Source organism: Argopecten irradians, chromosome 15, assembly GCF_041381155.1.
Source record: "Argopecten irradians isolate NY chromosome 15, Ai_NY, whole genome shotgun sequence".
NCBI lineage: Eukaryota > Metazoa > Mollusca > Bivalvia > Pectinida > Pectinidae > Argopecten > Argopecten irradians.
The window spans coordinates 2,204,378-2,232,018 of record NC_091148.1 but is presented as its reverse complement, the minus strand read 5'-3'; the positions used below and the strand labels follow the sequence as shown (position 1 = coordinate 2,232,018).

Sequence of the window (27,641 nt, the reverse complement as noted above, 5' to 3'; positions counted from 1 at the left end):
TTGTAGTGCTTTTACACACAGAATAATAACTTGTTTTTATTTTCATCCAGTAAATTTATATCAGATTCACACACTTCTGAATCGTATCTTTACTTAACTATGTGTAAATAGTAGATTTAAAATTTAATTTCAAATCTTACCGTAATAAAATTATTATTGTAGCTTGTTTAATTATCAAGAAATCGTTGAAAAAACCACCATATTTCTTCAATTTCTTCTACGGGTATTGGGCAAGGGCGTATATGAGACTTATAAATCATTTGGTACGGGAACGGGGACGGCGTACATGAAATCCCCTCCAACACATATTTTCGTCTTCTTTTTTGCGTTTACCATAGACACTTCGTTCCGCAGTAAATCAAAGCGTCTTATTGACGTAGGCGATATACTATCATGGACGACAAAGTGATGGAGATATTTGTTTACACACCCGTGTTTGTTAATTTATACTAAGTGTTAAGGTTTACATACACGTAAAAGAATGACACAGTCAATAGTTATCCAAGGTAAGTCATTGCTGTATACATTGGCATGCTCTAGAGAAAAAAGCGGCTTTATATCAATTATGATACGTGTTTCTGGACAGTCAGGTCCTGTAGCACCGCTAAATTTGGCTATATAGCTAGATTTGACTATTGTTGAAAACATCATGCAATGGCACACATGAAACTACACGGTCACTGATAATGAAAGAATACTCAACAGGAACTGTGGCTCTTGGCGAGTACAGGCATATAAACAGATTGGGCACAACCCTGCATTCGGGTAACAATTACCCATTTGAGTAACAGTTACAGTGAAGGTCTATCACCATCAGGGAAATTCAGTGCAAATTTAATGGTTGAATGAGTTTTACATGTGTTCTATTTTTAGCACTATTGTAAACTATGGATGTGGTTTAGTTTGTGACTTTTACCAAAACTGAGACAATGAAGTTTGTCCCATTTTGATTAATAATGTACTAAGTTATGTTAGTAATGGTGCCATGTCAAAAGTATTACGCCCTTTATTGATGAAAAAGTTTAAAACAGCTTCATGCATTTTTCTTGCACAGAATTCCTCATTTGGGCCGGTAACTTATGGATTACTCATATGCAGGGAATATTAATTGTGCCCAGCCCGATAAACATACATCAGTCATACAAAGTCATAGCTACTGATTAAGCGGAAAAGATATCACCTTCTGACTGACTTTAAAAAAAAAAACCAGTTCAGTCGGAAGGGGATATCTTTTCCGCTACAACAGTAGCTAGTACATAACGTAATACGGGTGTTTACTGGCTGGTGCTGGATTCAAGACTGGCGAGATTTGTCAACTACCTATCCAACGCACACAGATACCCAAGGTATCCCCAATACTTTAGTATAAAGGAAAACTTTGCTAGTCTGCGATTGATTAAATGTTTTCCGCTGAGCTGCCTTCAATTTCCCTATGAGATAGTCCAGGGGTGTAGAGATCGAAAGTGATCGGAACCCCTGGAGTATTGAGGATGGTCGTAATCCTATGGTTTGTATTACTTACTTAAAGGCATGAAATGCATGGTCAGTTAATTTGTATTACTGACATGAAATGCGTGGTCTGTTAGTTTGTATTACTCTTTGAAAGGCTATTTTAGGTTTTTTTGGCAAGAAAAAAATATGATGAAGAGAATTAAAAAAAAATCAAAAAACCTTCTTACCCAGCAGTGCCTTCTGTTACCAGAAACACAAAAGTATTATTTTACTCAGCCTTATATGTATGTGTGTTAAAGGAGAATTGTATATACATGAAAATATTTATGACAAAAATCAGACACTGACATCCATCTGATGATTAACTGTTCTTCACTTTTAGTGAATTTTAAGAAATCCTTCCAGTGTCGGTGTTTTTCTGTTGTAGTTGGGCAGTGTGGAAACCAGATAGGCTGTAGGTTTTGGGACTTAGCTCTACGAGAACACGCTGCTGTCAACAAGGTATACAATGTCTGGTATCTTAATTGTCAGGTTTATATATAATATAGCCTCAGGGGTATTAAAATATACTGTTACTCTCCTACACATTTGACTCTTTCGTACGTATTGTAATTCTCATTTTATAAGTACTATATATATAAGTGAAGAAGTCTCCACAAAAGATAAAATTCATATGTAGCAGTCACGGAAATCAAGGAATACTATAATATTTAAAACTATATGTCTAATAGCCAAGGTGAACAAGAGCTGCAGATTTTTAAATCTGAATGGATAAAATTGATGACTCTGGTACAGCTAGCTGATTAAAGTTATCAAGATATATATACCAATAATTATCCTAAAATCTTTAAAATATTGCTCTCGCTAGCCCAGCATCAACTTTCGCTCCTAGGACCCCCCTCTCCTCACCCCCACCCCCTCACCCCTCTTTCGTTTTTTTAACCCCCTCTCCCCTCTCTTTGTACTCACCTTTCCCTAATTCCCTATTTTCCAAACTGCACCCCCCCACTTTTTTTTTCTCTCTATTTTTTCAACTCTTTCTTCTATATTTGTTTGTTATTGTCACGTGCAGGTGTCCTATGTGTAAGTATGTATGGTTGTATGAAAATGAGAGTGTATGTATGTAATTTACAAGTCATGTAATGAGTCTGTGCGTATAACTTAGTCTATAAATGTATATGGGTGTTATACGATAAAAAATATGTACTATTAATTAGTGGAGGGAATTACTTATGTATTATAATGCATAACAAATTAAGCTATATAGCCGTCTACTCCTCTTTTGGCAATACAATTGATATCAAATGAATACCTCCCAATGTAAAACCCAATACATGTATAAATGTGTTAGGAATGAAAGTTGTATGTTGTTTATATGTTTTATAACTCTATTTGATAAAACTTGGAAAAATAAAATAAATACATAAAATAAATACAAAAAAAAGACTCTTTCTAGTAGAGATTAAAAATCTATATCAGTACAAAATTTTTATCTTTTGAAAAATTGCATATTACAGTTAAAGGCCAAAAATGTACTCTTCAATTTTATAATGTTTTGAAATGTGAAATTACATGTTTAAAAGAGTTAATGACAGCATATACATAGAGTTTCTTACATGAGTGGCTATGTGACATAAAATTTATCAAACAAGTTCAATAATTTGATATGCAAAGAGCCTTTATTACACACATGTCTTACGATATTTATGACATGGCCGTATGGCGTATGACATGGCCATTGGGTGGACAGGCCAGTTATTTGATAAACAAAGTTTTACCATTATGATATTAATTTTTGTTTACCTGTTTAAATTGAACAGTCGGGCAAGGATGGCTAAAGTCGGTAAAAATGGTGTGAATGTATCCAGTATAACTTCTTATGAAATGGAAAAATAAAATCTCTCGTCAAAATCTGTCTGCGTACGAAGAAATTAATTTAAAGTATGGAAATTCTAAAACGTCCTCCCGGCTCACTATGTCCGTGGTTACATTCCCACGCAGCCTCGCTTTCGATGCTTTCAACTTTTCTTTACTTTAATGGTCAGAACTGGGAAACTAAGCAGAACTTGACCGTCGTATTAATATGTGAGAACTTTTGGAAGGCCAATGAACGCATTTAGACTGGTTTTCTTTGCCCGACTATTCACTTTAAGTAATTGATTTTTACCTGTATACATATTTGATGTTTACCCGTATACGTAATTGATGTTTACCCGTATATGTAATTGATGTTTACCTGTACATGTATACGTAATTAATGTTTATCTGAAGTGTATGTGTAATTGATGTTTACCAGTATAGTAATTGATGTTTACTCGTATACGTAATTGATGTTTACTCGTATACGTAATTGATGTTTACCCATATACATAATTGATGTTTACCAGTATAGTAATTGGTGTTTAGCAGTAAAGATAATTTATGTTTACCTGTAATTACTGTTTCAGAGTGGAGTATATGATGAATCTGTTGGAAGCTTTTTTAGAAATGTGGATTCTCGCTATGATGATCCAGCCGACATTCCACTCGGGACAGGACGAGGCAAGATCAAGTCACTCAAAGCCAGGGTACATAACTCTTATGATTAACTCAAAGGCAGGATATATAACTCACAGCCAGGGTACATATCTCTAGCAATTAACTCAAAGGAAGGATACATAACTAACAATTAACTTAAATGAAGGGTACATAACTAACAATTAACTCAAAGGAAGGGTGCATAACTAACAATTAACTCAAAGGAAGGATACATAACTAACAATTAACTCAAAGGAAGGATACATAACTAACAATTAACTCAAAGGAAGGGTGCATAACTAACAATTAACTCAAAGGAAGGATACATAACTAACAATTAACTCAAAGGAAGGGTGCATAACTAACAATTAACTCAAAGGAAGGATACATAACTAACAATTAACTCAAAGGAAGGGTGCATAACTAACAATTAACTCAAAGGAAGGGTGCATAACTAACAATTAACTCAAAGGAAGGGTGCATAACTAACAATTAACTCAAAGGAAGGGTGCATAACTAACAATTAACTCAAAGGAAGGGTGCATTACTAACAATTAACTCAAAGGAAGGGTGCATAACTAACAATTAACTCAAGCCAATTAACTCAAAAGAAGGGTGCATAACTAACAATTAACTCAAAGGAAGGATACATAACTAACAATTAACTCAAAGGAAGGGTGCATAACTAACAATTAACTCAAAGGAAGGGTGCATAACTAACAATTAACTCAAAGGAAGGATACATAACAACAATTAACTCAAAGGAAGGGTGCATAACTAACAATTAACTCACAGACAGGATACATAACTAACAATTAACTCACAGCCAGGACACATAACTAACAATTAACTCAAAGGAAGGGTGCATAACTAACAATTTAACTCACAGACAGGATACATAACTAACAATTAACTCACAGACAGGACACATAACTAACAATTAACTCAAAGGAAGGGTGCATAACTAACAATTAACTCAAACAGAAGGGTGCATAACTAACAATTAACTCACAGACAGGATACATAACTAACAATTAACTCACAGACAGGATACATAACTAACAATTAACTCACAGACAGGACACATAACTAACAATTAACTCACAGACAGGACACATAACTAACAATTAACTCAAAGGAAGGGTGCATAACTAACAATTAACTCAAAGGAAGGATACATAACTAACAATTAACTCAAAGAACATAACTAACAATTAACTCAGGAAGGACACATAACTAACAATTAACTCAAAGGAAGGGTGCATAACTAACAATTAACTCACAGACAGGATACATAACTAACAATTAACTCACAGACAGGATACATAACTAACAATTAACTCACAGACAGGATACATAACTAACAATTAACTCACAGACAGGATACATAACTAACAATTAACTCACAGACAGGACACATAACTAACAATTAACTCAAAGGAAGGGTGCATAACTAACAATTAACTCAAAGGAAGGGTGCATAACTAACAATTAACTCAAAAGAAGGGTGCATAACTAACAATTAACTCAAAGGAAGGATACATAACTAACAATTAACTCACAGGCAGGGTACATATCTCTTACAATTAACTCACAGACAGGATATATAACTTTTAAAATTGACTCACTTGCAGGATACATAACTTTTATAATTAACTCACAGATAGGGCAAATAACTCTTACAATTGATTAACTCACAGGCAGAGTATTTTAATTTAAATGATTTCATAACTTATGGTAATTAATTCAATTATTCAAATGTATAATTGCTGTTAAGATGTATCTAAGATCTTATTTTTAGTCTGTATCTAAGATTTGTGCTGTTGTAGGCTGTATCTAAGATCTGTGCTGTTTTAGGCTGTATCCAAGATCTTTGCTGTTATAGGCTTTATCTAAGATCTGTGCTATTGTAGGCTGTATCTAAGATCTGTTGTAGGCTGTATCAAAGATCTTTGCTGTTGTAGGCTGTATCTTAGATCTTTGCTGTTTATCTATGTTCTGTGCTGTATCTAAGATATGTGCTGTTTTAGGCTGTATCTAAGATTTGTGCTGTTTTAGGCTGTATCTAAGATTTGTGCTGTTTTAAGCTGTATCTAAGATCTGTGCTGTTTTAGACTGTATCAAAGATCTTTGCTGTTATAGGCTGTATCTTAGATCTTTGCTGTTTATCTATGTTCTGTGCTGTATCTAAGATTTGTGCTGTTTTAGGCTGTATCTAAGATTTGTGCTGTTTTAAGCTGTATCTAAGATCTGTGCTGTTTTAGACTGTATCTAAGATCTGTGCTGTTTTAGTCTGTATCTAAGATCTGTGCTGTTTTAGTCTGTATCTAAGATTTGTGCTGTTTTAAGCTGTATCTAAAATCTGTGCTGTTTTAGTCTGTATCTAAGACCTGTGCTGTTTTAGACTGTATCTAAGATCTGTGCTGTTTTAGTCTGTATCTAAGATCTGTGCTGTTTTAGACTGTATCTAAGATCTGTGCTGTTTTAGTCTGTATCTACGATCTGTGCTGTTTTATTCTGTATCTAAGATCTGTGCTGTTGTAGGCTGTATCTAAGATCTGTGCTGTTTTAGTCTGTATCTAAGACCTGTGCTGTTTTAGTCTGTATCTACGATCTGTGCTGTTTTAGTCTGTATCTAAGATCTGTGCTGTATTAGACTGTATCTAAGATCTGTGCTGTTTTAGTCTGTATCTAAGACCTGTGCTGTTTTAGTCTGTTTCTAAGACCTGTGCTGTTTTAGTCTGTATCTAAGACCTGTGCTGTTTTAGTCTGTGTCTAAGATCTGTGCTGTTTTAGTCTGTATCTAAGATCTGTGCTGTTGTAGGCTGTATCTAAGATCTGTGCTGTTTTAGGCTGTATCTAAGATCTGTGCTGTTTTAGGCTGTATCCAAGATCTGTGCTGTTGTAGGCTGTATCCAAGATCTATGCTGTTTTATTCTGTATCTAAGATCTGTGCTGTTTTAGGCTGTATCTAAGATTTGTGCTGTTTTAAGCTGTATCTAAGATCTGTGCTGTTTTAGGCTGTATCTAAGATCTGTGCTGTTGTAGGCTGTATCTAAGATCTGTGCTGTTTTAGTCTGTATCTAAGACATGTGCTGTTTTAGTCTGTATCTAAGATCTGTGCTGTTTTAGTCTGTATCTAAGATCTGTGCTGTTTTAGACTGTATCTAAGATCTGTGCTGTTTTAGTCTGTATCTACGATCTGTGCTGTTTTATTCTGTATCTAAGATCTGTGCTGTTGTAGGCTGTATTTAAGATCTGTGCTGTTGTAGGCTGTATCTAAGATCTTTGCTGTATTAGACTGTATCTAAGATCTGTGCTGTTTTAGTCTGTATCTAAGACCTGTGCTGTTTTAGTCTGTTTCTAAGACCTGTGCTGTTTTAGTCTGTATCTAAGATCTGTGCTGTTTTAGTCTGTATCTAAGATCTGTGCTGTTTTAGACTGTATCTAAGATCTGTGCTGTTTTAGTCTGTATCTAAGATCTGTTGTAGGCTGTATCTAAGATCTGTTGTAGGCTGTATCTAAGATCTTTGCTGTTGTAGGCTGTATCTTAGATCTTTGCTGTTTATCTATGTTCTGTGCTGTATCTAAGATCTGTGCTGTTTTAGGCTGTATCTAAGATTTGTGCTGTTTTAGGCTGTAACTAAGATTTGTGCTGTTTTAAGCTGTATCTAAGATCTGTGCTGTTTTAGACTGTATCAAAGATCTTTGCTGTTATAGGCTGTATCTTAGATCTTTGCTGTTTATCTATGTTCTGTGCTGTATCTAAGATTTGTGCTGTTTTAGGCTGTATCTAAGATTTGTGCTGTTTTAAGCTGTATCTAAGATCTGTGCTGTTTTAGGCTGTATCTAAGATCTGTGCTGTTTTAGTCTGTATCTAAGATCTGTGCTGTTTTAGTCTGTATCTAAGATCTGTGCTGTTTTAGTCTGTATCTAAGATTTGTGCTGTTTTAAGCTGTATCTAAAATCTGTGCTGTTTTAGTCTGTATCTAAGACCTGTGCTGTTTTAGACTGTATCTAAGATCTGTGCTGTTTTAGTCTGTATCTAAGATCTGTGCTGTTTTAGACTGTATCTAAGATCTGTGCTGTTTTAGTCTGTATCTACGATCTGTGCTGTTTTATTCTGTATCTAAGATCTGTGCTGTTGTAGGCTGTATCTAAGATCTGTGCTGTTTTAGTCTGTATCTAAGACCTGTGCTGTTTTAGTCTGTATCTACGATCTGTGCTGTTTTAGTCTGTATCTAAGATCTGTGCTGTATTAGACTGTATCTAAGATCTGTGCTGTTTTAGTCTGTATCTAAGACCTGTGCTGTTTTAGTCTGTTTCTAAGACCTGTGCTGTTTTAGTCTGTATCTAAGATCTGTGCTGTTTTAGTCTGTATCTAAGATCTGTGCTGTTTTAGTCTGTATCTAAGATCTGTGCTGTTGTAGGCTGTATCTAAGATCTGTGCTGTTTTAGGCTGTATCTAAGATCTGTGCTGTTTTAGTCTGTATCCAAGATCTGTGCTGTTGTAGGCTGTATCCAAGATCTATGCTGTTTTATTCTGTATCTAAGATCTTTGCTGTTTTAGTCTGTATCTAAGATCTGTGCTGTTTTAGACTGTATCTAAGATCTGTGCTGTTTTAGTCTGTATCTACGATCTGTGTTGTTTTATTCTGTATCTAAGATCTGTGCTGTTGTAGGCTGTATCTAAGATCTGTGCTGTTTTAGTCTGTATCTAAGACCTGTGCTGTTTTAGTCTGTATCTACGATCTGTGCTGTTTTAGTCTGTATCTAAGATCTGTGCTGTATTTGACTGTATCTAAGATCTGTGCTGTTTTAGTCTGTATCTAAGACCTGTGCTGTTTTAGTCTGTTTCTAAGACCTGTGCTGTTTTAGTCTGTATCTAAGACCTGTGCTGTTTTAGTCTGTATCTAAGATCTGTGCTGTTTTAGACTGTATCTAAGATCTGTGCTGTTTTAGTCTGTATCTACGATCTGTGCTGTTTTATTCTGTATCTAAGATCTGTGCTGTTGTAGGCTGTATTTAAGATCTGTGCTGTTGTAGGCTGTATCTAAGATCTGTGCTGTTTTATTCTGTATCTAAGATCTGTGCTGTTTTAGGCTGTATCCAAGATCTGTGCTGTTTTAGTCTGTATCTACGATCTGTGCTGTTTTAGTCTGTATCTAAGATCTTTGCTGTATTAGACTGTATCTAAGATCTGTGCTGTTTTAGTCTGTATCTAAGACCTGTGCTGTTTTAGTCTGTTTCTAAGACCTGTGCTGTTTTAGTCTGTATCTAAGATCTGTGCTGTTTTAGTCTGTATCTAAGATCTGTGCTGTTTTAGTCTGTATCTACGATCTGTGCTGTTTTAGTCTGTATCTAAGATCTGTGCTGTTGTAGGCTGTATTTAAGATCTGTGCTGTTGTAGTCTGTATCTAAGATCTGTGCTGTTTTAGTCTGTATCTAAGATCTGTGCTGTTTTAGGCTGTATCTAAGATCTGTGCTGTTTTAGGCTGTATCTAAGATCTGTGCTGTTTTAGGCTGTATCCAAGATCTGTGCTGTTTTAGGCTGTATCCAAGATCTATGCTGTTTTAGGCTGTATCTAAGATCTGTGCTGTTGTAGGCTGTATCTAAGATCTGTGCTGTTTTAGGCTGTATCTAAGATTTGTGCTGTTTTAAGCTGTATCTAAGATCTGTGCTGTTGTAGGCTGTATCTAAGATCTGTGCTGTTGTAGGCTGTATCTAAGATCTGTGCTGTTGTAAGCTGTATCTAAGATCTGTGCTGTTGTAGGCTGTATCTAAGATCTGTGCTGTTTTAGGCTGTATCCAAGATCTATGCTGTTTTAGGCTGTATCTAAGATTTGTTGTACGCTGTATCTAAGATCTTTTTAAGGCTGTATCTAAGATCTGCTGTAGGCTGTATCTAAGATCTGTTGTAGGCTGTGTTGGTGGATATGGAGGAGGGTGTGGTCAATGAGATGATGAAGGGTCCACTTAAAGAGGTATTCGACTTCCAGCAACTCATCACAGATGTGTCAGGGGCAGGTAACAACTGGTAAGATCCTTCTTTACATATTATATGGATTTTCAGAACTTGTCCATTCATTCACATCTCCAGAAACCTAGAAACTATTACACTGATGTACATCAACAGTAACTTCTATTGACACCATTCTACACGTTTTATTATCAGGGCTGTAGGACACAAGATGTATGGTAGCCAGTACCGAGAGAAGCTGACTGATGTCATAAGGCGAGCTGCAGAGTTTTGTGATTGTCTTCAGTGTTTCTTTGTTCTCCATTCAATGGGAGGAGGTGAGAGTCCCAGACATCAAGTACAATACACTGTTATACCCCTATACAATAGATTCTGTATAAACTCTATTGACAGAAATGCCATATGTAATATTTGATGTCACTAGTGACTTTGTAATATTTGATGTCATTTGATGTCATTAGTGTTATTATAATGGCTTAGATACCTATATCAATGATAGGCCTATAAAGACTACCACGAAAATTTACAGAGTGTGATGCCCATCCAATACCGATTGGATATGTTAGATAGTAACCCCTGGAATATCCAGGATGAATTTCCCTTAAAATTAAGAATCCATATAAAAACAAAAACATGAAAGACTTTAACATTTAATCAAAAAATATTTATTAACAACAAAAACAAGGATTTTTTTTTAAATTAAGAGATAATAAAATGAAATAGAAACATCAAATGTGGAAAGCTTCATGTGGAATTCCTATTTAAAACATAATGTTGATTGGAGAAGAATTGTAAGGAAACAAAAATGTACCTGGTAGATAACATCCCCTAGGTATCTGTGATAATTATACAGTTATAACAGTGTGACAAAGGGGGAATAACTCTGAAGGATGTACATCCCCAAATTGTCTGTGATAATTATACCATTATAACAGTGTGACAAAGGGGGGATAACTCTGAAGGATGTACATCCCCAAATCGTCTGTGATTATTATACAGTTATAACAGTGTGACAAAGGGGGGATAACTCTGAAGGATGTACATCCCCTAGTTATCTGTGATAATTTAAATTATACCATTATATCAGTGTGACAAAGGGGGAATAACTCTGAATGATGTACATCCCCAAATTGTCTGTGATAATTATACCGTTATAACAGTGTGACAAAGGGGGATAACTCTGAAGGATGTACATCCCCTAGTTATCTGTGATAAAAAGTCTGGTGTAAATAAGATAATTTTCAGTCATGTCATATAAACCTTTGTCAATTGCAGATACTATGTATATTGATACCAAACAAGAGGCCCAGAGGGCCTGTATCGCTCACCTTTGTAATGCCAAATAATGTTCTGAATACAGGTTCATTGTTTCTTTTCTGAAGGAATTTGAATATTTACCTCTACCTTCGGGACAGGTGAGCTAAAAACACAGCATAAAATAGGCTTTGTTTTAAATTGAAATTAGTACTAGTGAAAGAAAGAAAAAAAACATTTTCAAGAACGCAATTCACGAAATGTGTTATTTCTCATAAAGATATATCAATGGTAAAAATCTGCATAATTTTCAAGTGTATAGAAATTTGTATCATTTCAACACAAAATGATAACATGTTTTTATCTTTTAATTAACATAACTGATACAATTTTATACATACTAATAAGGCACTTAAACAAACTAAGACTAGAATGTATCCGATTCTCACTAGCTCATTGTAGCTGTATGGAAATCTGATTACATTAATTAAACTTACATATGTGTTTTATACAGTAGTTAGGATAAGGGAAGTAACTTACATTGATTAAACTTACATATATGTTTTATACAGTAATTAGGATAAGGGAAGTAACTCTGGTCCACACATAAAACAATTACCAAAACGGTACACAACACTAAATCATTACTGGTAATGTATTAATGGACGGAGCAAAGCCAATCAACAGTTATTATAATTATCGTTACCTTACTTTATTTTATGTACATTAAGTTTTTTCAACTGTTTTTACAGGAAATTACTTGAAAATTGTAACAAATATACAAATCCTCGGAGATTATTGACTGGTCAATAGTTTGACAGTCAGGGTTTTAGCCAGGCCTTTATACCGTATTTGCATATTACAGAGTTGTCTGCCCTTGCAGGTAGGTATCGATTGTTACTTCATTATTTTGTGAGCGCAATTTATACCGTTTTCTCCGAAAAGTATGACGTTACGCTCGCAAACACATGACGTCACAATCAATACCTACCCGCAAGGGCAGATAACTTTGTAATATGCAAATACGGCATTGAGTCCGGTAGAAGTACCCATTCCAAATTGAAAAATAGCAATGTATTTTCCAAAATTCAGTCAATATTTTCTCAAATGCAGTGAAATTAAATTAACACCAAATATGGTGTCTTATATTATACCCATGACATCAGTAAAATGAAATTAATGTAGAATGAATATTGAAGAATATTATACTATCCTTTAAGGAAACTGCTAAACTTCTTTGTTAATTAATTTCTCAATTTTGATATTATTTCAACAAAATAGTGATGAAATTTTGGCAAAATAATGCTGATAATATTTTGCCAATTTTTGAAAAACACTGATGATAATTTCCCAATTTTTGCTTGGGGTCCTTTTCCCAAAACAGCTGGCAAAAACCCTGACAGTTGACCTGTAAATTATGTTCACATATAACACACAACAATATCATAATCATTGAGCATATAATTGGTTATAACTGTATTATAAGGTTCCTGTAAGATGTGTACAACAAATTATATTTATAACAGTTATATTTTTGTAGCTTATATATATATAGGTTCCCACGATTTCTTGTAACCATGTTTATTACATATTTAGCAGAATATTATAATTATCGCAACAAAATTTCAAGCCATTGTAATTTCTAGCAAAGATGATGCATACCGTATTCGACAAAATAAGCGCACACAGCGGTTTAGAAATTGAAGGGATCATGCTGAATAGGGTCTTTGGGCTGACATTTAAATTTTACACAGTAATTGCACCAAGTTGCAATTGGTAGGCCATTAATTAATTTACAACAGAAATCATACAGAGACAAATTCACGGTTTTAAATTTTGTTGATTTATAATAGATCTAAAGGTGTCATTGATATAAATGTTAATTATTGATATATTGAAAGGAAAATATCACGATGTATCGATATATATCGAAACAATGGTGTTGTTGATGGAAAAAATGAAATCCGGAACGGTTGTTTTGTGAAAGTTACATAATCAGTTCTATAAACGAAAACAACGCATGTCACTTGAGAACTATTGCCGAGTATTTCATATATAAATTGTGGTAATTGTGAAAAATTCATTGAGTTAAAAAAAATGATCCGGAAGTCCTTACAATATATATACAGTTGGTACACTGTAAAAAATAATACACAATTCGTTGGTATTTGAAATTTTAACGTTACTAGGGGATATAGGTCATAGGAAGGTCATCAACTACAATTTCAGTCAGTCTATCAATTTCGCAAAATAGGAATCGATATTGTATCGGAAGATGAGAATCGTCAATACATCGATATCGTTTGTAACGATGACAGCTCTAAATAAGATAAGTCTATTGGTTAGGGTTGTACAGAAAAGGATATTGGCATCATTTTTGAATGAAATTTCATTATTTTATTTTATTAAGCGATTTCTACATCACAACACAACAGTAAATTAAACTGTCAGTAATCCTACATACAACAATTGAACACATAATATATTGTCAAAATTATCCTAGAATTATTTCAATTGTGATGCATGCATTGCTTTTACATCTGAATATATATATTGGACAGGCAAGCATGTTCACAATTACTAATAATTAAATTGCTTATAGTATATGAATTTGCAATAATCAGCACTTTCCTGTGGAACATAAATAACACACAAGTGTCATCTCACAGTTACCTGGCTTGGTAACATTATACTTACTGAATGAAAAAAAAAATCAATATTTTCTGTAAATCTTGAATAATTGTCCCATTTAAGGCAAAAAGGCACTAGCAGCTGATAAGTAGGGACCAGGGTTTGCATTTATATCCATATCAGTTTTAAGCATTGAAAATGAAAAGAACCACTGTGACAGTTTTCCTAATAATTTTAAGGCACCCCATTTTATCTGAGAAAGTCGACATCTGCAGACCCTGTGGACCATCAAAAATTATATGATACTAAAAGCTTTGCCAATCACGTTTTTATTGAATTAATTCAACACTCAGAGAGAATAAAAACATAATGGTAACTAATGGAGATGACATACTAATTATATGTGACTAGAAACTTCAGCAGATTCTATACAACACCACTACTGCCCCAGGTGTACACTCTCACACAACACTACCGCCCCAGGCGTACACTCTCACTTCAGCAAACTGTGGTCCACTGTATAACACAGCAATATTGTTGCCTTTAGTAACAGCCACATTTAAAGGTTTTACATCTGTGCTGATCAGGTCGGTGTCCTTCACCAGTGTACGGATATGCTGCCCTTTAGACGTGAAGATCTCCACACGGAAATTCCCTGCGTCTGCTACGATAATGTTGTTTCTATCATCAACTGCTATTCCCATCGGCATCGACAAACACCCTGAGGCACTACCAGACTCTCCAAACTTCCGTTTGAAGTTTCCAATAGAATCAAACACTTTGATGCAGTCATTTCCAGAGTCACTCACAATGATGTAGTCTTTATTATTAAAAGTGACAAATTGAGGAAACATGAAATGATTGTCACCTGAGCCCTTCCAGCCAAATTTTGTTGAAAACTTGCGCTGGTCTGTGAAGAGCAGTACATTATGTGTTTCAAGATTGGTTACAGCGACATGATTTTTGGAGGAAATCGCAATACCACTAGGTTTATCATGGCGATAGAAGTCTCCATAAGATTTCAACATTCTCCCATCAAAGTTGTATTCTTGCATAATTGCATTTCCTGGCGAGTTGTTGATAGCAACCATAATGTTATTGCCGTGCGTGACAGCAACGCTGGCAGCTTTTGTATGTTGCCCTGGACACACAAACCTGGATAGAAGATCCCCAGATTTAGAGAAGACTAACACACGATTAGAAAACTCTGTGCCTCTGTCTGTCACTATGAACTCTCCATTTTTGCCAACTGCTAACCCGTACGGTTTCTGAAAGTCATTAATCGTTGGAGCCCATTTTCCAAATTTGAGCAGCATGCCTGCAGTGCAAGGCAACCCAGACTGATCATAGGGTGGGGGCTGGGGGTCGGGAACCGTCACAGATTCTGGCACGCTCGGATAAAGCCCCTCGGGACAGTTAGAGGGAACGTTTACCTTTCCCCAGTTTCCTTCTACGATGGTCGGCGAGCTAATCGTTTGGCCCACAGGGGCAGTGTTGTAAGGGGAAGCAAACCCCATGGGATCGTCCTTTGGGCGGGGAGGGGCGGGTCTCGATGGCTTTTCAACAGTGTCTTTTAGACTTGTGATGTAATAATTGTCCGGGAACCCCTTTACCCCCTCTGATGGCAGCGATGTATCCTCCCGACAGACGGGACACGGGAAATTACCGGTACTCTCGTATCCTCGACTTGTGACGAAGTCTCTTAAACAATCCAGACAAAACGTATGAATACACGGTAAAGCTTTGGGTTTGTCAAACGGATTAAAACAGATGGCGCAAGTTAAATAGTTTTCTTTGATCTGAGAACGCAAACTCATCGCTGACACTGCTCTGTTAGGCCTATCCATTGTATGTAGTTCTTATTTCTCTTTCTAGCGTCAAAACGTTTGTTTATCACCGAGCAGGAAGTGACACTTTTACGATTACCTCCAACCGATCGTTGTCATTTCAAAATAAGAAAAGTGATTGTTGAATCGAAATGATGCCATAGTATCGCCATAGAAATTAAAATTCATTGACGTGGCAGCCATTCTTATAACAAAATGAGAAAGTACGACGTTTTTATCAAGAAAACACTAATGTGTATGCAATATGTGGGGAGGTTTTTATAACAGCCACACATGACTAAAGAGTTCGCATGAATTTGACTCACCTGTAGAGGCCTATCAGGGGTAATTTTATGACACGTTATTTTCTAAAATGTAAGCTTGCCGTGTTATTTATGTGTGTGGTTTTATTGCTTTTCATTTGAAATATTTATTTTTGTATTCGTAATTATTGGATTTGATATTTAAAACTGGAAATTGTTATTTTGTTTGTTTGCAGGTACTGGTTCTGGGGTGGGTACTTTCATTTTGAACCTGTTGGAAGAGGAATACCCAGATATATATAGGTATATTACTGTATGCATTTCCATACTTATTGTTTTGTTTAAGAAGAAAATTGAAGCGAAAACAAAGATTAAAATATATGAAAGGAGAAAGAAAGTGAAAAATTGGTTTCCGACTTACATGTTTTATTTTGTAAAGTAGTCTTGTATAAGTGTTTTTTGAATTTGTGGATTTGTGGAAAAAAAAATTCTACAATATTCATGGACTCACAGTATGCAAACAACTTTTTTATACACCTTAACAAATTTAAATGGTGATATCAACCCTTAAAGGTGCTCCACCAACGAGGAATAGTATTTTTTTGCTATATCAAGTACATAGTAGAGACAGATTAGTATTTTTCTGCAGTTACAACTGTTACGATTAATTAGGTCTATTAGATTGTAAAAACATCATTGAAAAGATAGTCTCACCGCCTATTTACAAGTGTAACTAGGCCTGTTACTATGTAAATAAAGTGTCAATCATTGTGTCAAACTCATCTCACCAGTTAATTTTATTGACCTGATGATTGAAGGTTGTTTTAAGCATTGATAAACAATGGAGCTGTTTGATTTTGTTCTTGAAGAGTGTTTGAAGGATATGCAAAACATTTTGGATGAAGATGCAAAAATTGAAAAAAAAAATGTGATTTATTTTTCCAAAATAAAACTGAAAAACATACCTGTGCACTACACACACAAATATGGTACTTAATTTACACCATTACTGCAATTGAAAAGTTTGAGCTTCCTATTCTTATTCAAGGTAAGAATATATAAAAAATGATTAATTGTGTCCTGAAAAAAATCCTACGCTATGCCCTATATGGAATTAAGTACCGATTATACATGCACCTAAAGCAATATAAATGATTTTATATGTATTTTTGTGTAAATGAGATACTTAAATAAACACAATTCACTTATTGTTGAGACGATTGGGACCATTCATTCCTTGTTGGCTGCTACTGATCACCTATTTCTTAATTCTATACAGAATATTTCAGACTACATGAGTTACTGTATTCTATTTTCTTAAATACTAAAATTTAGGAACTTATCATTAAGTCTGATCACGCCAGACCTAGCCTAAACAAAAGATATTAAAAAATTGAAAATAACAAAGTACTGGAGGTGCCTGAATCAAATCGGTAATTTTTCTTTGGGTGAAAACATAATATACTATACAGAGTATAGTGATTATACTAAAGTAATGATCAACCGTTGCTGATGTAAATCGTAACAGCGTCGAATACCTTTGCAGATTCATCAGAAACATATATACATAGAGATTGGCAACTTCGCCATTTTTACGATAGGCAGATGTACCTCTGTATGTCCCTAGGGGCTTTTAGATAAACTCTTTAATAGTTAAATACATCAGAATAACTTTAATATGTTATAAAAGTTAAGTAATTTTCAGATGGTGTGAGTACGATTTTGGAAAGAAAAAATAATATTTTAACGTATATATTAATAAAACAAAATGCACTTCCGGTTTTGAATGCCGGATTTTCGAAAAACCAGGTAAAATTGCTCATTTTCATACTTTCAAAAATCATATTAAATAACATCAATTGGGAAAACTGATCAGATCAAGCCATGATATAATGTTTAAACTTTGTGTTGATGCAAAAATATCATGTTTAAAAGAATATACTTAGAAGTAGTTAGCCAAGGGAAAATGCCTATAAACTGGAGGTCCCTCTGCCTGTCAACATAGACAAAGAAGGAGTTTCCAATCTCTATGTATATATGTTTCTGGATTCATGCATAAAATAACAAGCCATACAATAACATTAATCTGTCACCATGATGATTTCTAGTAAAAGCGAAGTATCTTGAAACATATATCAGCGAATTTCGCTAAAAATATATTGCAAAATTGAAAAATATTTTAATTTGATTTTATTTTTAGAATTTCCCAAATATTTCATTCAAATAACCGGAGGTCATGTAAAAGTCTGCAAATACAGGGAGTTGAAAAACAAAGATAAAGAAGGAAAAAATCGGGGGCCGCAGAATTTTATGCAAATAACTGAAATATTCAAATAACCGTTATTTGCTTATGTGGAGTACGTCCTCTGTACATGTATATGGTTGTTATTGGAATAAATACGTTTGTATTCAAATTGTAACTGATGGGTTCAGACTGGCTCCATCATGTAATTTTTGTCGTGGCCAATCAAAATGACCTGCTTTGTGTTTAGAGGAGACAATTTTCCTGTAGAAGAGTGAAAAAATAAACATAACTGGCTACACTGTAACAGTGTAATCACCATCGCCTGTCATTTTGAAAATGCTAATTTATTTCCATACATTATGTGGGATTAAAGATTCCTAATCAATACAGAGTTTTGTTCTTAGTCAGCAGAAGACGATGTGATTACCTCCCCTTATAACACTTATATATTACTATTTGTAGGTTTGTCACAGCAGTTTACCCATCAGCAGAAGACGATGTGATTACCTCCCCTTACAACAGTGTGTTGGCGATGAGAGAGTTGACTGAGAAGGCTGACTGTGTTTTACCAGTGGAAAACCAGGTACAATATAAACTAGATTTGATCAGGATCAAAACACAGTACAATATGAACCAGATTTGATCACGATCAAAACACAGTACAATATGAACCAGATTTGATCGCAAACAAAACACAGTACAATATGAACCAGATTTGATCGCGATCAAGACACAGGATTTACACTCAGGTAATGATTTTGGTGATAAAGTAGCTAACAGATGATCATCTTAATACGTTTTCCCATTAGTCTGGTTACCTAATCAGACTGCAATGAAAATGTGACTATTTGCCATAAAGACCCTTACATGTTTTGTCTCTAGGTGTCGTTTTTAACATATTTTAGTATTTGTCGCCTATAGTCGTTTGACTGTAATAAGTTTGATTTCAGGCCCTCATGGACATCGTTAACAAAGTCGGAAAGTCTGTGCCGTCCCAAAAAACTGGTAAAAAAACCTTCTCTGGCCTGTCTGAGAGCATGAAGGCTGGAAGTGCCATAACAACAGGGGAGGGGAGTGTTACCTCCAAAGTAGACGAACGGCCGTTTGACAGCATGAACAACATTGTAGCTAACCTGCTTCTGAACATGACCAGGTATATTTAAAGGCCCACTACCTTGCCGGAGCAAAACATTAAGGTTTCTTTAAAACATTAATAACATCAGAAAATATATACCGATCGATGGCCTAAGATGAGGTTACAACACCAAACGTATACAAGATTTCCTGTGTAATCTATGATAATAGTGAGAATCGTTTCGCTGCTTTGTTGTCTGACGCAGTACGTCATGCTCAACGACCGCGCTATATTTGTTGTCATGGTAACAAGGAACAATGATCCCAATATCATATTTTGGAAGCCTTACACTTTCATGGTCATTCCATTTTTCACTTTTTCCTTACACGACTTCTTCTCAAAAACGAAGAAGCCCAGAGACACGATGTAGTACATGTAAGATGTGGGGCTTTTCAGTTTGTTCCAATGATCGACCTTCAACTTCATTCAAAGTTACAGGAGTTCAATAGGCTAAAATCTTTGAACAGCATCTTGTCCATAACAAAGAGGCCTATAAGCCAGATATTGGGCCTGTAGCATTCTGAGATGAAGGGCTACCAGGTTTGTTTATATAAATGACCTTGACATTCCTTCAAAGTCTCAAAGGTCAAATTAAGGCTAAAATCTTTTGTACAGGGTCGTGTGAGGATCTTTGTGGCCGAACTGATCCAATGGTAATTAGGCTAATCAAAGTTTATCATCAATATCAAATCTATTAAATCTAATTTAATTACCTGGTAGAAGTATGTTTTACCTTCTAGTCCAGTTTAGCGAGGAAATAATGAACATTTCATGTGGTTGGCATATAACAACTGACCATGCTAGGCTTTCAGGTTTGTTAAACTAAATGACCTTGACCTGCAATTGATGTAACTTTGGTAAAGGATTTAGACTATGTATGGTTTGGGTTATTTTTGGCCCCCAAATCCGTCAAATTTTAAAACTGGTTATTAAGTGATTAAATTGTTGATTTTGACATATTTAGTATTTCCCTGATATACATCTATAGTTATTATGATAATCATGCGAAATATACATAAATTAAGCAACTGTGAAAATTTGATCATTTTTGACTTATTATTGTGAATTTTTTCTTTTAGAAATCATAGAGCGCATCCTTGTATAAACTTTTTATTTCTCCTACAGATGCCTCAACATTAACAGTAAATAATAAAAATAATAAAACTTTATTTAAGGATGATAATAAAATGTAATTAGAACTTAAATAAAACAAACCACCGTCATAAATGGCCAAACTTCGAACAAAACATTCAGGAAGTAATCTGAAGCATGAAATAACATTCAAATGTCTACATAACTTGAAGTATGTAATTTTCTTTACAATGCATGTATTGTGTTCTGTCATACTCCCATCATATTCCGTCTTTGCATATTACAGAGTTAGCTCCCTTACAAGTAGGTATCCATTGTTACGTCATTATCTTGTGAGCACAATTCACATTGTTTTCCCGAAACGTATGACGTTACACTCGCAAACACATGACGTCACAATCAATACCTACCCGCAAGTGCAGATAACTCTGTAATATGCAAATTCGGAATAGCTATCTATGGATTATGTATATAGAGAAAAGATTTGTTCTAGTGACATTAAAATAATCAGAAATAAAAATAACCATGATATATTTCAATATCTCTCTAGTTTGTGAAACTGATTTGATTTTTCAGCTCTGCCAGATTTGAAGGCTCGTTAAATGTTGATTTGAATGAGATCACCATGAATTTGGTGCCTTTTCCACGGTTACACTACCTGGTATCCAGCCAATCACCGCTCTACGCCATTGCAGATGTAAAGCTACCTCCTAGAAGGTTTGTCTTGTCACATGTTTAATTATTTATGGGCAGTTTTGAATCCTGTAGATATAGCTGTTACGTAAGACAAAGTGTCAAGTGAATCAAATACTGAGATCTTCATAGATTGAAAGGTAAGCCCGTTACAACAGTTTTGAATTTCCTGGCCGTGGGGTCTGAGAATATACCCTGGGAAGGAGGTCAAATTAACAATAGTTTATATAGGAAAAACACATTTATGAGTATTATTTGGTCAATATTTAAAGAATATGAGTCAAACTGGGTTAGAAATATTAGCTTATACGATTTATATAAACTAATATTTCTAACCCAGTTTGACTAATTCAAGGTCACAGGAGTCAAATTGGCTAAAATCATGAAATGTTACTTAATTCTTATTAATAACCAAGAGGCCTAGAGACCTGATATTGCCATGGGCCTGTGACATGCTAGGAGAAAGGATAACTAAGTTTGTTTAACTGATTCACCTTGACCTTCATTCAAGCAACTTCAAACAATGTTAAAAACCAAGACAGCTAGACACCTGATATTACCTGGGTCATACATAGAAATTTTACTGACTCTCTTATGTCTACAGTATGCACCACGATTACCAGATAGCAGATGAGCAATTCAGGTCCATTAAACCTTTAAAGGGACAACTCAGTCTAAGAGTACATTAAAATTTGCATATACGTCTTGTATGTCGGAAACAAACCAGTTCTAATGAAAATAAGTTGGATAAGTTGGTTTTACTGTGATATGCCAGAAAAGCCCACTGTAGTGAAATGTATGTGAAATGTTCAAACTTGCTTGCTGTCCACCATTACACATTGTGGTCGGACGTCTTGTATGTAGAACCCTGGCCCTTGCCAGTGTAGTAAAGAAATTTTTGTCTAGAACTACTCAAATCACTCTTACAGTAGAGCGTTTACGTTAATAGGTGTATGTTCTTGTCTAAATATATTTTCACCAACACTTCAGTGGTTATGGATTACATTTAATTAACGTACATGACTTTGGCTCGGTTATGGGTACAGCATATACGTTACATACAAATGTACCTGCTTAATCGTATTAATCAACGATTTGGAATTTTAACAGGATCAATCAAAATACTTGACAGTGTCGTGGAAGTTGTCAATATTTCTTGTTAAATGTTTCATAAGGAAAAGAGAACAATATGTTTATGTCATACAGTGGAACTCGGTTAATACGAACTCGAAGGGACCAAGATAAAACTTCGAGTTATCCGAATGTTCGAATTAAGCGAGTTTTCATGTCTACGACGATTTCTTTACTTGGTATATATAGGCTAGTTCCATTTCGTAAAACAATGTGAACAAGAGAGATGTCAAAATTGCCGATGGTTGTTGCAAAATTATAACAATAAAACGGAGACATATATTTTGAAATGCCGTTCTAAGGCAGATTTATGAAAAAGAAGTCGGCATTTTTGGCGATCTCGTTGTCCAAAAAATGTCATTTCGAGTTATAAGAACATTTTATGTATGATATTTGTCATTCGGATCCAAACTTTACTTCGTATTATCCGGGTTCTTCTAGTTTTCCGAATACGAATTACCCGAGTTGTTTCAACAAAGATAAAGAGCGAATTCGGCCGGGACCGGCAAAGAACTTCGTATTAAGCCGGGTTTTCCAATTATCCGATTTCGTATCAACCAAGTTCCACTGTATCTTGCTTCGTAGTTATGTAACAGAATTAGCGTCGTTGAATTGTCCCTTAAATTTATGATTACTGTTATAGCTCTAGTTCATTGTAATTTATAAATGATATCTGATATATTCCTGAATTCCTCTATCATTCCATTCGACTTGATCAGATGTTTTATGACGATTTCTCTATTTAAGACTTGATCGGATGTTTTAGGACGATCTCTCTATTAAAGGGACAACTCAGTCTAAGAGTACATTAAAATTCTCGATTGCATGTTTTATTAAGATTTCTCTATTTAAGATTTGATCAGATGTTTTATGACAATTTCTCTATTTAAGATTTGATCAGACGTTTTATGACAATTTCTCTATTTAAGACTTGATCAGATGTTTTATGACAATTTCTCTATTTAAGATTTGATCGGATATTTTATGACAATTTCTCTATTTAAGACTTGATCGGATATTTATTGACGATTTCTCGGTTTAAAACTTGATGGGATGTTTTATGACGATTTCTCTATCTAAGACTTGATCAGAGACGATTTCTCTATTTAAAACTTGATCATATGTTTTATGACGTTTTCTCTATTTAAGACTTGATCGGATGTTTTATGACAATTTCTCTATTTAAGACTCGATCAGATGTTTTCTGACGCTTTCTCCAAGGACCATCAACTGTTGCGTAGTGACCCGAAGCATAGCCTGTACTTAGCTTGTGCATTAATGGTGCGTGGTAATGTGGAGATATCCGATGTTAGAAGAAATATTGACAGGTAAATGTTTGTATTGTCTGGGTACAGGGTAAATGTTTGTATTGTCTGGGTACAGGGTAAATGTTTGTATCGTCTAGGTACAGGGTAAATGTTTGTATCTTCTAGATACAGGGTAAATGTTTGTATCGTCTAGGTACAGGGTAAATGTTTGTATCGTCTAGGTACGGGGTAAATGTTGGTATCTTCTAGGTACGGGGTAAATGTTTGTATTGTCTAGGTACAGGGTAAATGTTTGTATCTAGGTACAGGGTAAATGTTTGTATCTTCTAGATACAGGGTAAATGTTTGTATCTTCTAGGTACGGGGTAAATGTTTGTATCGTCTAGGTACAGGGTAAATGTTTGTATCGTCTAGGTACAGGGTAAATGTTTGTATTGTCTAGGTACAGGGTAAATGTTTGTATCTTCTAGGTACGGGGTAAATGTTTGTATCTTCTAGGTACAGGGTAAATGTTTGTATCTTCTAGGTACAGGGTAAATGTTTGTATTGTCTAGGTATGGGGTAAATGTTTGTATCTTCTAGGTACGGGGTAAATGTTTGTATCTTCTAGGTACGGGGTAAATGTTTGTATCTTCTAGGTATGGGATAAATGTTTGTATCTTCTAGGTACAGGGTAAATGTTTGTATCTTCTAGGTACGGGGTAAATGTTTGTATCGTCTAGGTACAGGGTAAATGTTTGTATCTTCTAGGTACGGGGTAAATGTTTGTATTGTCTAGGTACAGGGTAAATGTTTGTATCTTCTAGGTACGGGGTAAATGTTTGTATTGTCTAGGTATGGGGTAAATGTTTGTATCTTCTAGGTATGGGGTAAATGTTTGTATAGTCTAGGTACAGGGTAATGTGTATCTTCTAGGTACAGGGTAAATGTTTGTATTGTCTAGGTACAGGGTAAATGTTTGTATCGTCTAGGTACGGGGTAAATGTTGGTATCTTCTAGGTACGGGGTAAATGTTTGTATCTTCTAGGTACGGGGTAAATGTTTGTATCTTCTAGGTACAGGGTAAATGTTTGTATCATCTAGGTATGAGGTAAATGTTTGTATCTTCTAGGTATGGGGTAAATGTTTGTATCATCTAGGTACAGGGTAAATGTTTGTATGGTTCATAAATAGATTTTAATGAACTTATAGTTTTAAAGATGTGGGAAGTTTCATTAGATTGTGGTAAACAATATTCTTCTACAATAGAAAGTTGAAATGCTCCACCTTCCTCTCTGCTTGTAATAGGGGAGATGAAAAAAATGCACTGGACCAGGCTGCTAATGCAGTAGTATAATTACATGTTGCCTGACCTTTGATCTCTCTGTTATTTCAGGTTGAAGCCGAATCTCCAGTTTATCCACTGGAACCAGGAAGGCTGGAAGACTGGTCTGTGTTCTGTTGCGCCTGTAGGACAGCCTTACTCCCTCCTCACTTTGGCCAACAACACCTGTGTCCATCACACATTCACTGACCTCAAGGACAGGTTTGTCAAGCTCTACAAACGCAAGGTCAGTTCTCAACTTATACAGGCATATGTAGCATTTTGTATCATGAAGTTAGCTAGAAGAACTTGTACAGTGAAATCTGCCTTATTGACCACCTATGTATAATGACCATCTCCTAATAATACAACCATTTTTGGGGTCCCAAATGACCAAAACAATGTAACCTCTGTATAAAGTCCACCTGGCTATATAGACATTTTCTTCTGTCCCTTGGGTGGTCTTTATAGACAGGCTTGACTGTCCCTCGGTGGTCTTTATAGACAGGTTTGACTGTCCCTTGGGTGGTCTGTATAGACAGGTTTGGCTGTCCCTTGTGTAGCCTTTATAGACAGGTTTTACTGTCCCTTTAGAAGCCTTTATAGACAGGTTTGACTGTTCCTTTGGTGGTCTTTATAAACAGGTTTTGACTGTCCCCTGGGTGGTCTTAATAGACAGGTTTGGCTGTCCCTTGTGTAGCCTTTATAGACAGGTTTTACTGTCCCTTGGGAAGTCTTTGTAAACAGGTTTGACTGTTCCCTTGGTGGTCTTTATAGACAGTTTTGACTGTCCCCTGGGTGTTCTTTATAGACAGGTTTGACTGTCCCCTTGTGTAGCCTTTAAAGACAGGTTTGACTGTCCCCTGGGTGGTCTGTAGAGACAGGTTGGACTGTCCCTTGTGAAGCCTTTATAGACAGGTTTAACTGTCCCCTTTGGTGGTCTTTATAGGCTGGTTTGACTGTCCCTTGTGTGGTCTATATAGACAGGTTTGACTGTCCCCTTGGTGGCCTTCATAGATAGGTTTGACTGTCCCCTGGGTGGTCTTTATAGACAGGTTTGACTGTCCCCTGGGTGGTCTTTATAGATAGGTTTGACTGTCCCTAGGGTGGTGTTTATAGATAGGTTTGACTGTCTCCTGGGTGGTCTTTATAGACAGGTTTGACTGTCCCCTTGGGTGGTGTTTATAGATAGGTTTGACTGTCTCCTGGGTGTTCTTTATAGACAGGTTTGACTGTCCCCTTGGGCGGTGTTTATAGACAGGTTTGACTGTCCCCTTGGGTGGTCTTTATAGACAGGTTTGACTGTCCCTTGGTGGTCTTTATAGACAGGTTTGACTGTCCCCTGAGTGTTCTTTATAGACAGGTTTGACTGTCCCCTGAGTGTTCTTTATAGACAGGTTTGACTTTCCCCTGGGTGTTCTTTATAGACAGGTTTGACTGTCCCTTGGTGGTCTTTATAGACAGGTTTGACTGTCCCTTGGGTGGTCTTTATAGACAGGTTTGACTGTCCCCTTGGGTGGTCTTTATAGACAGGTTTGACTGTCCCCTTGGGTGGTCTTTATAGACAGGTTTGACTGTCCCCTTGGGCGGTCTTTATAGACAGGTTTGACTGTCCCATTGGGTGGTCTTTATAGACAGGTTTGATTGTCCCCTTGGTGGTCTTTATAGACAGGTTTGGCTCTCCCCTGGGTGGTCTTTATAGACAGGTTTGACTGTCTTAGGGTGGTCTTTATAGACAGGTTTCACTGTCCCTTGAGTGGTCTTTATAAACAGAAAGTACATGTAATTAAGCTGAAATACAGAAAGACGCATTGTCTAAGTTTTTGTTTTTTTTGTCTTTCAAAAATGTACAACTTGGTGAGAATTCATGTTACAAATTCTCCCAAATTATGTTTGAAAATTTGGGAAATGTAGTAAACAGCAGCAGATTTTGACATCAGGGCATTAGGTGGAAGATTAGTATGATGGTGTTTCTGTGTATAACAGACACACATGCACAATTACACACATGTGGAGTATTTCAGACACATGTATACCATTACACACATGTGGAGTATTTCAGACACACATACACCATTACACACATGTGGAATATTTCAGACACATGTACACCATTACACACATGTGGAGTATTTTAGACACATGTACACCATTACACACATGTGGAGTATTTTAGACACATGTACACCATTACGCACATGTGAAGTATGATATTTCTATGTATTTCAGACACACATACACCATTGCATACATGTAAAGTATGATATTTCTATGTATTTCAGGCACACATACACCATTACACACATGTGGACGGTATGGAGATATCTGACTTCACTGACAGCCTGGATTGTCTCAACTCTATCATCACAGAATACGCAGACTTAGAAAGACAACTGGGAAATCCACCACCCACAGAACCAAGGTTACAGGTCATGACGTGACGCTCAGAAGGCTAAAGGTCACCTATATAGCTAGCTTACCTTTAACTTGTAGTATAATAATCATCTTAAGATTGTGACTATAGGGCTTTAAACATGTGTTTCTGTGTCCCCCATTGCAGACAGAACATCGTCTGTTTCTGTGTCCCCCATCGTCTGTTTTTTTTTACCCCCCCTAGCAGACAGAACATCATCTGTTTCTGTGTCCACCCCACCCCCCCTAGCAGACAGATTTTAACACAGAAACAGAAATGACTTTACATTTTAATATACACAAATATCAAGGGGAAAGATTTTACATTATGATATACTATTGACAATTTCAACACAATTCATTATGTAGTGTTCATATTTGTTATACATTTGTTTTATATTTTTTATATGTTTCTAAAGGATTTTATAATGTATGTAT

At 35.7% G+C, this 27,641-nt stretch overlaps 2 protein-coding genes across 2 annotated transcripts; one reads left to right on the top strand and one right to left on the bottom strand.

Moving 5' to 3' along the window:
- The first annotated feature begins 360 nt into the window (after window positions 1–360).
- Window positions 361–27,641, top strand: LOC138308408 (tubulin epsilon chain-like). The gene is made up of 12 exons (XM_069249388.1): window positions 361–506; window positions 1,880–1,953; window positions 3,900–4,019; window positions 9,892–10,007; window positions 10,146–10,267; window positions 16,161–16,227; window positions 18,632–18,752; window positions 19,120–19,322; window positions 20,973–21,113; window positions 23,408–23,548; window positions 24,864–25,038; window positions 27,074–27,641. The coding sequence occupies exons 1-12, from the start codon at window positions 482–484 to the stop codon at window positions 27,230–27,232; spliced, it is 1,464 nt and encodes a 487-aa protein (XP_069105489.1). The 5' UTR covers window positions 361–481; the 3' UTR covers window positions 27,233–27,641.
- On the bottom strand, window positions 10,600–15,899 carry LOC138308409 (tripartite motif-containing protein 2-like). The gene has a single exon (XM_069249389.1). The coding sequence runs from the start codon at window positions 15,680–15,682 to the stop codon at window positions 14,297–14,299; it is 1,386 nt and encodes a 461-aa protein (XP_069105490.1). The 5' UTR covers window positions 15,683–15,899; the 3' UTR covers window positions 10,600–14,296.

Bases quoted from the DNA above. Each gene is read 5' to 3' on its own strand.
- LOC138308408 (XM_069249388.1), top strand. From the start codon at position 482: ATGACACAGTCAATAGTTATCCAAG. The intron at 10,008-10,145 runs GTAAGATCCTTC...TTTTATTATCAG, and splicing joins TCAGGGGCAGGTAACAACTG to GGCTGTAGGACACAAGATGT. The intron at 19,323-20,972 runs GTATATTTAAAG...TTGATTTTTCAG, and splicing joins CTGCTTCTGAACATGACCAG to CTCTGCCAGATTTGAAGGCT.
- LOC138308409 (XM_069249389.1), bottom strand. From the start codon at position 15,682: ATGGATAGGCCTAACAGAGCAGTGTCAGCGATGAGTTTGCGTTCTCAG.